Source organism: Balearica regulorum, chromosome 3 (assembly GCF_011004875.1).
Source record: "Balearica regulorum gibbericeps isolate bBalReg1 chromosome 3, bBalReg1.pri, whole genome shotgun sequence".
NCBI classification, from domain to species: Eukaryota; Metazoa; Chordata; class Aves; order Gruiformes; family Gruidae; genus Balearica; species Balearica regulorum.
In genome coordinates, this window is record NC_046186.1 from 104,057,656 (window position 1) to 104,070,242 (window position 12,587).

The 12,587-nt window shown below is 34.1% G+C and overlaps 1 protein-coding gene across 2 annotated transcripts in view; it reads left to right on the plus strand.

The window, feature by feature from the left end:
* SPATA17 (spermatogenesis associated 17) overlaps positions 1-12,587 on the plus strand; it is an 88,461-nt gene that overhangs the window by 12,768 nt on the left and 63,106 nt on the right. For both annotated transcript variants that reach the window (XM_075749283.1, XM_075749282.1), the window contains exon 5: positions 4,108-4,211. In XM_075749283.1, coding sequence (XP_075605398.1) covers positions 4,108-4,211 — 104 coding nt within the window. The remainder of the gene's footprint in view (positions 1-4,107; positions 4,212-12,587) is intronic.

Here is a 12,587-nt window from a genome sequence, read left to right on the forward strand (position 1 = left end):
ATATACACTTGATTGATATGCTGATGGCAACAGCGGGAAATAGTACATAGTTAAAAATTAAAGTTACACTCAGTAGTCTGGATTGTATTTGAAAACTGTAGCTGAATTTAAGACATCTACATGTGTCTTGCCCCATTTCAATGTTCATTGTAGCTTACCATATACAGTACTGATAAAAACCCCAGACATTCGATCTGCAAGTATTCTTACAAATGTAGACATATATTTACAATTCTGACAAACTATAGGGCTTTTATGTTCGTTGATGTGGCTGTGCTTTTTCTTTTGTTAGTACATGACATCTGGTGTATTGAATCTCAAAAGAGTTACTCAGAGAGAACAGGACAATTTCATTGCCTAAACATAGAGGTGGAACTGCACTGATCTCATTGATGATATTATGAGTGAATTTTGCTAGATGAAGAGGAGTATAACAGTCCTTGAACCTTAATAATTATACAGCAAATGAAGTTTTTTATGGGAAAAACTGCGAAATATATTTAATTAGAAATTAGCATTTTTTTCCTCAACTTTGGAACTATACTCAAACAAAAATGTAAAACAAAACCAGGAAAGACGTGAGATAATTCTTGGGATGAAGTCTTTTTATCTTACTTAATTCTTTTATTTTGTGGAATAAACCTGCTTTACTTTAGAGGCCTATATCTTTTTAGGCAAGGAATCTCACTTTTTGAAATCTACCAAATGTAGGAATGTGGTAGGGATGAAGGGTAACCCAAGGAAACTCCTGTAAAATAGGAAGATTCTCAGAATGGGTTTTAATTTTGTGGCCTTTCTGATTCCAAAATAACTCAGATGCAAGAGATATGTTCCCATCAGATTTTGGACTTAGCACTGGTTCTCTCAAAGGCACAAAATAGAATCTTACATTTGATGCATGTTAGAGACCCAAAGGTGTTTAAAAGCAATCTAATTCCTCAGAAATGCACTTTTTTGATTGTTTGTTTTAGTTTATTCCTTAGTTAGCTAGTTTGAAAGTATTCCACAAGGGATAAATGCTTTATACTCATGCAACTGAAATCAGTGAGAAAACACAAGATGCAAGCCATCTCTTAAAAGTTGTCTGTGTACTTTTAGAAGGCATTTGAAGACCAAATTTCAGAGCTAATTATGTATTCTAGTCAAACGGAGTTTTGCATTTGGTCTTTCATTTTTAAAAGAAATTGAATGTGTTCCCATTCATTTGTAATGGAAATATAATGTTGAATCATTAGGTGATATAAATCTTCAAAGTACCATTTTTTCAGTCATGTCCTTTTCTTTAATGGAAATTTAAATCAGTAGAAAACAATAGAACAGATCTTTATTTAGTTGCAAATGTCTGAATCTGATTCTTTTCTGTCTAAATCTTGTGCAGCCATATCTGCAGAGCAGATTTAAAATGCTGCCATTCTGAAACACTGAATGGGTTTTTTTTTGCTGTCATCTGTTTTTTGAAGAACTAACCAAAGTCCAGGACAGTAGAGAATATAGAGTTTCTTCATGGAAGATATGTGGCCAGACTTTAGGTTTCCTAAGGCAACAGTGCCTCATATTCACACATTGTGAGCTTGCTTCATGATTAATATATTTCAGTGTTCTGAAAATATAACCATAACTGTGTATAGTTTTCTAATTAACCACTTCATTTTGCCTCATAGTATTATTAAAATATTTATTTCAGTTTATAGTCACTGATTAGAAAGGCACTTTCAATTCTGGCGATTGAAGTATCAATGAGGGCGTACACATGCTCATAGTTTTGAAGTCAATTTACATCTCTGTCTCCCTGAATTGCATTTACTTGTAACCAGAACTATCAGTTTCACCTTTTTAAATTAAATCAGAGAACTTGTTTTAATCAATTTCAGTTTTGAGTACTAGTTCAGAATATGATTCTCTCTCTAAAAATATTTAAGTTTGCTATAAATTTTCAGCAACAAAAGTAATCCTATGGAAAAAATATTTCCATGAGCAGATGGCTTTTGATATATCAAGGTTTTGCCATTTGTTTTAGTGCTTAAAATAAACATTATTTATAAGACCACTTACATTTTGATGTTACTTAATGAGGAATATGCATCATTGATTTGACTAGCTTAAGAGGTCATTTAGAACTTGCCCGTTAACAAGCTGTAATCTGCTGAGCACACAATGACTTTGTTTAAAATTATCTGTTCAGTGCTGATCAATGACAATAATTGTTTTGTACCAATCACTGTTGAAACTTGCTAATTACTTTGAAGGGCATGCACACTTATCTCTTTTTTTTCAAGAATTTTTTAAACATTCACCTTGGAATTGAAAAGAAATATAGTAGTAACACATTATGCTTCTTTATAAAAGCAAACATTTAGAACTTTTACATTGAAAATATGAACAGCATCAGAAGCTTTGCATAAAATGGTATTCTCCAAAAGGATTAGTCTTCAGTTTTGCGATCTGTGACACACAGTATTAGGGTAACAGAAAACTAGAATAAAATAATTTGAGACATAATGCAGTTTTTCTTACTTATGTTTCATTCAGCTGAAATCAGTGAGGTCATTCTGAACAGAAAGTGGTGTAAATAAAGGTAAAATGCAGCATTTAATTGGTACACTGAGCCCATTGGAGATAATTATAGCTTTATACAATTTGAGTCTTTTGTCTTTCAGTTTGAGTTTTAGATGCTTTAACCCACAAATACCCAGTTCTGCATTTATAACTGTGAAGTGAAGGCTGTCAGAAAGAGTTTCAAAGGGACCATAATCCTGCATTAATGAGCAGACAGCTATATGGGAGCCAAGTTGCTCTTGTTGAGAAATTTTGAAGCCAAACAGAAAAACAAAGCTAAGATCCTTATTCACATGCAACAGATTTTGCTTAATCCCAGATCTCTGAAGGCATACTCATTCTTTGCTCTGTCTCCATCCCTTTTTAACGCAATAAGCTTCTGTATGAGAAAGTGGAATTGCAGAATATGAAATTTATTATCACCTAGTGCAAAAAAGCATGTCCAGTGCTTCGCCTTTCTTGTTCCATGTTCAGCTGCTCGCATAACTGTTATTTATTCATATTATAACAATGTCTAGAGGTCAAAACCCTTTTTATTCAAAGAAAACCCCAAACCAAACAACAACCCATAGGTAAAAGAAAATACCAACTATTTTATTTAGTTCTGGGTCTTATTTGAGTACAGAGGAAAATACATGGTGATGCACAAAGGGGAAATAGAATAGTGTGCTAACACTAAAAGTGAATTCTTATTAGTCCTAATAGTTTTAGTGCATCATTTTATTTTCTTGGTGACACATCACTCAAAGACTTACTGAAAGCTTTCCTGTGATACTTACTCTCTTGTTAAATATCACATAGAGAAATAATCACTACTGCACCACAAGGTGCCATCAGTTGAGACTGAATGCTAGTTTTTACTTTAAAGAATAGTTTTGGCTTTTTGGATTGCAAAATGGTACCAAAGACAAAGTATGAAAATATGCAACCCTGCCTTAGTTAGTCTGCTTATACATGGCTCCAGTGTGTTATAGTTTTCAGCTCAGGAAAGAGCAGGAGATGAAAAAATTGCAATAACTTTTGTCAGTTATCACAGTGGTACAGAATTGGACTGCAATGGAACTGGAAGGAGTAGAGAGAATTTTGCCTGTTAGTGAAGAGTACTCCCAGGACTTGATGATACAGACTCGAAGTCACTGAGTGCAAAGGTTGATTGATAGTGTGGGCAATGGGCAGCTTTTCTTTCCTTGCCTTCTTCCTGAATCAAACAGAACAAAACATGACACTTTTTTCCTTTTTTAACATGCTTCTTTGGAATAAGAGATAGGGTAAGAAAAAAACCAATACCACAAACACATGGATTGCACTCCACTTATCACCGTCGTACCTTAGTTCTGGAAAGAAAAGGGTTGATGTAAAGGAAAAAAAAGAAAAAAACTCCCTGTAGATACACTGAAGAGTTCTCTCTCATTTTCTTCATTGAAACATATCAGTGCTTCTACTTGATATCACTTTTAAGGAAATCATATTATTTGGGAAATACAACACATATTTGATATGCATAAAAACTTTTGATTTGAAATATACTAAGCAAATATTTATTTCCTCTAGATTCAGAAAAGGTGGCGAGGCTATTATGTTCGGAAATATATCCATAATTATTATGCACTGAAGAAATACCTGGAAGCCATTTCTGTGAATAATGAGATTGTCAGGTAATGATAAAAACTCCATGTGGTAAACCATGCATTTCCTCTTCTTTTATTTGTAAAAAGTTTATGGCACTAATTAAACTATTTCTTTGAGTGTAGGATCCCCTCCATTATCAAATATCTCTCTATATATGTGTATATACGTGTCAGTCATCATTTTCTTTATCCTAAGCCTGTGCATGTCATGCCACATTCTGTTCTCATTTACACTGTTAGGAATTCAGAATAATTTCTTTGAATTAATTAGATGTACTCTGGGTTTATACCAATTTAATAAAACCGAATTTGGCTCTTCACCTGTGCTCAGAACTCATAGATTATCATGCCCTAAATATCATTTGTTGAACTGGATTATTTTTACTCAGTATACACAAGCTAAATAAATTTTCTTTTCAGAATTTGTTTGAAAAATTGATTATTGACAATGAATGAAAGTGCAGATGTGGGGATCTAAGCTATATGCATGAGCCATACAATGAATATTAATTGTGAAACAATGGTGTGGTGTGGACATGGTGAAGCAGACTCTTCATAGTTACAGAAGAGATTAATTCACCTATTAGATTTCTGGCTCGAACTATTGCTACATGTTCCTATTCTATTTCTCCTTCTGTTTCTGCTATCTGTCCTTTGTCTTTCCCTGTACTTAAGTTGAAAGCTCTCTAAAATAGAGGCTATTATTTCCTTCTAGCACATCTGATGTCTTGATCCATGACTTTTTCTTCAGATAACAGTGGAAACAAACAGAAAATACTGGGTGACCATGATCATTACTTTCTCATTGTAAGTGAAAGGATGTTGGATGAAATCCATCCAGTTTTTGCTGTTCAGAAAGCCTGAGACAAATCTTTGCTTTCTGAAGTGTAGAAACATAAGGGAGTCTAGTGAAAAAGTATTTCTGGAAATCTTATCTAGACCACACGGCAAAGATAATTCATCTAGAAGACTGATACAGAAAACAGCATATGCAAGTTTTATAGGAAGAAAAGAATTATTGAACTTTTTTGGATGTTACTTATTAATTTATATTATTTTTCCACAATTACAGCAGATGCTACATTTTTGTCATAGCATTATAACTCATACATTACATTGTTACATAAAAGGAAGTGTACTAATGATTGCCTACCTCTAGTTTTTCATTACTGTTTATTTAAATGTATTCTATGCAGAAAGGTAGATCATAGCAAAACCAGACTTAAAAAATCTACCATCTCTTCAATTGTACCTTCTTGTTCTGAAAACCTTGAAATACATTCTCTTCTTGAAAAGGCAGAATCCGAGGAAGACTAGACCAGATCTTGGAAAGTAAATGAAGCCATAACTTTTCTGGTCCAAAACGAATATAACTGGATGAACTGCAGAGACACAACTTGCTTCTCTGTTTGTAATAGTTCTATCACTCTCCGTTCCGTGCCTAAACCTGGAACAAAGTTCATAACGTGTCAGTTAGATGATTGACCTTTGATGTGTGTGAACAAAACCAGATAGCAAGTGATATTCCTGCTGTACTGAACACAGATTGATGGGAGCTTTGTATTTTATTTCCCCACACCCACAATAGATCTCTGCTGGGTACATCTAACTTTGGAGGACTACAAAAATATTTGTCTTGCAGTACTTTGACATGTTCATCAAATTCACTAGTATTTGATCCAGGTCATAAAAAAACCATAAAGCCTATGCATTGGGTAGGTATTTTAATCAAGAAATACTTTTTTGCTGTTTTTCTTTAACAAGTAAGGTGAGCAATATGACTTCAAGTACATCAAAATGTGTCACAGTTGGTATGTGTGAGCTCTTACCTGGCATCTGATACAGTGATATTCTGCTAATTTGAGTTCTGCCTTCTGGAGTTCACAGAAATATATGTCTATCAGGTTAGAAAATCCATCTTTCAGATTAAAAAAAAAGTTAAAAATGTATTTTTGAGCGAATTGGTTCAAATGGATTGTATCATTTTTAAAAATACATCAGTTCTCAAGTGCAATCAAGAATCACTGCAGTAATCTTTTTACTGGGGTACATTTGAAAACTAATATGTATGTTATCTTCAACATTGTTCTTATGAAATCTAACAGATGTTTAGTGAAGATCAGGCATAGGCCCTCAGCCAAACAGATTTTTTCCTGTCATTGGGCAAAGTTGCTGCCAACTACATTGGCCCCAAGGTGGTCCACTGTGTTTCTTGTGAGGAATACTGAACAAGGTGGAGGTGCATATTTTCATCAACCATCACATCAAATGTGGAAGAATGTAACTTCATTGTTCATAAACTTTTTTGTATATATAAAATTATTGCAGTTGTTCATTGTAAAAAACACCAGGAACTCTCTGAAGTTGGAGGAGTGCATTTAAGAAATGGCTGGGGTTTATTCCAGCACTAGCATTATGGAAATTTACATGTCGGCAGACAGAGCCACTAATATGCTTGTGCACTCAGATTAGGCTGGCTTTGAGTGTTCACATCTCTAGACCACCACAAAACAACACAAACATGGTACATGAAGTAATGCATTTTTTTTCTTGTTTGTCTTATTTCTGTATCCATCAGAATATATACATTACAGCAGTGTCAGTGCTAGTAAAGAACCAAGTTTCTCCACAAATAGCAACAGAACCACAGTAGAACAGACTTATTTTTAAGAACTCCAGAGTGGCATAACCCTGTGCCCCCCCCTCCCCCCCCAAAAAAAAAAGCCCCCAAACCATTAAAAAACCCCACCAAAACCAAACCAACCTACCCAACCCAAAACAATCACAAAACACACACTAGAAGTTTATAATTTCAAAAGTTTGTTTAAACTATTTTTTTTCTGGAATTATGGCATAATTCTAAACTGAACTACAATATATGGTTCTCAGTCTTATCTTCTAGAATAATGCTGTCAGAATTTTTATTTATCAACAACTACTTGAAATCACATTACAAGTCTTTCTGAGATACTTTTTTACCTCTTGGTCTCCAGAGCCAGGAGTTGTGCTTAATTTTCTTGTCTTTAATTAAGGAGGAGACTGTATCAAATTACCGCTCACTTGTTTCTAAGAGAAACTTCAGAGGAAGTTGCCATGAAACTTTGGATGTCCATTCTGTTAATGTCTTATAACAGTATTATATAAGTTATTGAACCAAGTTTGTTTCCTTCCCTCTCCTCCTTTGCCCTCTTCTTTTTTTTTTTAATACAAGACACTTCCCTTACTAAGGGGTTTTCTCAACCAGTAGCCACATCTTTACCATTCAGCTTTAATACAAGCCGTCCTTATTTAATAGCTGCCTTCATTTAGTAGCCAGACCTTTATCATTTGTCTTTACTGTGAAAATCCCAGGAGAAAGTAAACTTAATAGAAGCTGCCCCAGTTTAAAGCCATAGAGGGATGTAATTAAGTTTAACAGAAATTGATTTAACAGAAATTGACCTAAAATATAATTACATAATAATAGTCATATTATGTGTGAGTTTGCACTCACTTAACAGACTGCTTATCCTAACTTACAGCACTCTTTTTGTATGAACTGAAGATAACTGTCAGCTTTAGCTCCCAGACTGGCTCAAGAGTGGGTGGGTTTTCCTCCAGCATTCCCATGACTTCCCATTGCTACAGATCCAATAGGTGTGATGGCTGCTGGTATCCCCAGTAGAGTCCGCAGAAGTTAAGTTGAGAAGTGATTCGAAGAATCCCTTGACAGATGGCAAAAGAACAAATTTGAAGCCTGAACTCTGTATATATTAGACATACTCAGATTTTTCTTGACATTTGTGTAGGTTAGCTTCAGTGTAATGGTCAAATGGGTTCGTTAGTGCTGAATTCTGGTTTTCCTGTATGATATAGGAAGTTCTAAACCAAATAGGAAACATATTCTTAAGTATTTATTTTACAAAATTTTGCTACTTTAGATTTTAGTAATAAGTCTTCATCTATAGCGTCCATTTGTATTTCAATAAACACCAATGCTTACTGTATTCTACCTGATTATGGATTAGTTGGGTAATTGCATATATAAATGCATACATTAAAATAAATTCCATTACTTCTCAGTGAAGTTAGTGTATTTAATTTTAAGGGAAAATACCTTGTTTTGAAGCATTCTTAAAGCTGCATTTAACATTTCTAAAAGCTGGCAAAATGGTTATAAGGGGAAATATGCCCAAAGCAATTAGCATAGGCTATAAGTCTGTATGATGCATTAGAATTTTTTTCATGTGAAACAGTTTCCAATCCATGATAAGCAAATGGACATCACTTCATACATAAATTAGTATGCTGGTGCCATTATATCAGAAGAATTTATGGATGATGTCAGTTGCCCAACTGTGTGATTAACTTGCAGTTCTTTGACTAAGGTTATCTACACACTGGCCTTTAAACTACAGTAAAGCAACTTTGCTATATGTCAGGTGTGCAATTAGAGGTTAGATTTTGGGATGTAGTGCTCCATTTACTGATGAATGGCATCATTTAAATTTTTCCCTAGGCACAGAACTCTGTAAGATAGCAGTATCAGAAAAATAACAAAGCAGTGGCAAAGTGCTGGCATCTGAATTCTTGTGTAATCAAGGCAGGTAGTTTAGCTTTCTTGGCTATTGAATAAACATTGACTTAAAGGTAGCAAACCAAGAACTGAGTCTAGCTTTAGCAAGTGTCAGAGTGTATGTAAAGACTGTTAGGATTATAAGTTGTGAATTTCACACGCTGAGAGGATTGACACCAAGTTCTCCTTTCCATTGCCATTGGCTTGAGAGTGGCCCTGAAGAGTGTGTGACTTTCATCCAAGTTTGACTGTTCTATCAGCGGATTTAGTATCACAGTCATCATTTAAGCTTTTTGGTCTTCAAGAAATGTCAGGGAAATAGATAATGCAAAGTGATAAAAAACACTTCCTTGGCAATATGTATATTCACAAATCCTTTGTGAAGTCTAATTTTTATAATCTTAATGAACAGTGAAATACAGTACTGTTACTTGTTGTTGGTGATCTAATCCAATGTTTAGCTTTTCTGCAAATATGCCTGAGCATGTAGTACTGAAAAAAACTAAGAGTATCTAGCTTATTCTTGATTACTAGAGTGTTACTGAGGTCTATTTACTTTTAACATGAGAAGCACTTTGCTTCTTAAAACTTTTGAGGTATTGCTATTTTCCATGAAGTGGGCTTGAAATAAATCGTCTGTTATCATAGTAATATGAGGAGAACTTGCTCAGTCTCCATCTGTCTATTCCTTTCTGATAAAGATAAGTCCAGGTGCTGGCCATTTTCACAAGTGTCAAAGTGTTTTGAAGAATGTATATATTGTCTTATAATTCAATTAAAATGTTCCTCCTCATTGACTGCAGAAGCAATTGATTCTGTAGTCTATTTTCAATTAGTGCCAAAGCCTTTCAGACAGCTTCTTGGAGTTCTTGCGACAATAAAAAACTCATTTTTGTAATGTTGTCTTTCACTTGATGTTTAATTAACTAATTTATCTTCAACCCATCTTCTTTTCTTTGTCTTCAAAGATATTTAGAGGAAATACATTATGCTTTTATTTACCTGTAATTAGAATTTTCTGAATGTAAACTTAACCTGTCAACTTTCTTTGGGAGCCATAGAAATAGCGACAAGTGCCAAATATGCTTTCTTTTATTTAAATATTAATTTTGAGTGGTAGGGCACATGATTTGAGACATCTATGCTTTTTCCAGAGGATTTTAGGTCTAACTGCTAGGTCTTGTAGAAAACTTAGAGCTCTAATGCACTGAAGATCTCAGAGTACTTCCACAGCTACAAACCAGATGTTGTTAGGATGAGTAAGATACAAGAAGTTAGCTAGTTGATTCTTCTCTGTGACTTGACTTAATTTCCATTGAACAATATTAAGATGCTCATATTAACTTATGTGGGAGTTAGACCGCAGAAAAGCTTTAAAAGAATACTTTTTAAAGGGAGTCATATCTGGTTAAAATATTCTCTATAGTCATGTATTTTGTGATGGTTGTTCCTTCCTAAAAGCATTGTCCGTAATTCCAGATTTCTTCACAGATTCCAGGCATGAAAAACCTCTTTGACACATCAGTCCATTTTTAGGTCTTCTCTTTGCCTACTTTTATACATATTAACACAGTTGCATTTACATATTTGCCTACCTTTATACATATTAAGACAGTTTCATTTACATATATATTTTTATACAGCATATATGCTTATATAACTGTAGCCTTTTAATAATACATTTTGCAAAACAAGACATTTTAGATGGACTTTTTGTCTTTTTGAAATTGAAATGAACTAGCTGAAGCTATAGAGCAGGCAATACCCTGTTTTAACTCCATAGGAAAGCACTTTCTGAATGCAGTGAGGTTAAGCTAGGAACCATTATGATTACACAGTAAGCTGAATTTCCAATGCAGATTCATGTGCCTTATTCTATTCCTGTTTCTCTTGAGCAAGTGAAAGCAGTCTTACCATGCTTTTCACTGGTTTTGTTTAATACAGATCAAGTTTTTCAGATAAACGTGAATAACATAAGTAACATAAGTACCTGGTTAGATTGCAGTCTTTAAAAATATGAAGGCTATATTTTCTCATGTATTTTTGTACAGCACTAAGCACACCATTAGGAGTAACATTAAGCTTTATTTCACTTGTATCCAAAGGAAAATTTTTAATCTGTTTAGAAAGAAATTTGAGATCCTTGCAGTCATTCATTGGACCAAATAGTCTGTGGTGTAGCTGATTACTTTTGGTGAAGGTAGAATAAAACAGGTGTGACAACATAGTATTGTAGAATACAATAGTTTTATACCTGTGAGCTTTGCAGGCACTCTAGTATCTGGATAGATTTTTTTTTTTTTAAATTTTGAAATAGGTCTGTAGAATTACTGACAGGTCACAAAGCATTTTCTGTGGACAAAGACTGACTAATCTTAGCATTTTGTATTTTCTTATATAGACAGACATCACACTCTTATATTTTGTCTGAAGTAGGATCTTCACTGTAAAACAAGTAGAAATGGGGAAGAGGTACAGTTTCATTAAGCTCTAACATATCATTGACTGTCAGGTAGGTCTTGTTATGCTGTCCATCCTCATTTAACTATCCCACAAGATCTCTTAATGAAGTTAAGCCCCAAGTTCACTCCAGTAATTCTGTGGCAAGAGTTTGTGCAATGTAACAATTCATCACTTGTCAGGAAGGCACTTTTAGTTTATACATTTAATAAGGGCATCCTCTAGCTTGGTTAATTAGAAGTGAACAGTTTGCATATTTACTAAATGCGGAGTGTCATTGCCACCACGGCCTATTGCCTACATGAATTATTTCTCTATCTGCAATAAACAGCTGGGTAATTATTACTGCCATAATCAGATAAATTCCCTCTGTAAGGCTTTTCTTACATGGCAATTCTTTGAACTCATCCAAAGCTGAACAAAATTTATGAACTCCAGCAGCTAGGCCACTTTTTCATAGTGTAGTGTCCCTGTTCCCTATTTCAAGGACATGTAGAGTATCATAAATATTGTGTAAATTAGGAGGATAAATATGATTACCTAAAGATTACATATTAATAAACTTGATTTTCAAAATATAATTTTCAGGTTGTAACTGATTAAATTATAGCAGTTCTGGTTTTATCTAATTGTAGAGACATGACAGGCCATCTATATACAGGCTATACTATGTTATCAGGGAAAAGCTCTACCACTTGAAGACTAAAGACTCATGAAAAAGTATATAAATATTTTTCATGTGCTTTTTGGAGAGCTAGTCATTTCAGCTGTTTAGGTCATTAGAAGTATGACAAATTTTATGTGCCGTTTACTCAACTCACTTAACGCAGTGCTTTTGTCATTAAAACAAAGTGATGGTTCTTTTTGGTGTGCAATTTTCAGTTTAATAATGAAGTATAAAATTTAAATGCATGAATTTATGTGTTACATTAGAAAATTAGATATTTCTTTTATTTGCAAAAGCAATTTGTATACAAACGATTATGTAACTACACTTGCTCTGTGCTATCTGAATATTTGAGCTCGTATGTGAGTGTATCTACAGATACATCAGTGAGTACTTAATTTACACATACAGCTTTTCCAAAACGTGCTGAATGTAGCTTATTTTTGAGTTCCTCAAAGAAACAAAAGAAAATCAAGACATGTGAATTTTTTTTTAACTAACGCACAACGGTCCATTTGATTTACCACAAACTATGTCATAGTATAAGATACTGTATGTGAGTGCAACTAGAAAATTGCCAGTACCTGCTCATGTACTTCATAACTCCTTATTAAATAAGTGGTATACCTCACATTTTAACAAAATGCTCAGAGACAGCAGGAATATTAAGGAAGACCAAACTAAGTAAGGTGTTCTTTGGCACTGCCTTACCTCATGGAAG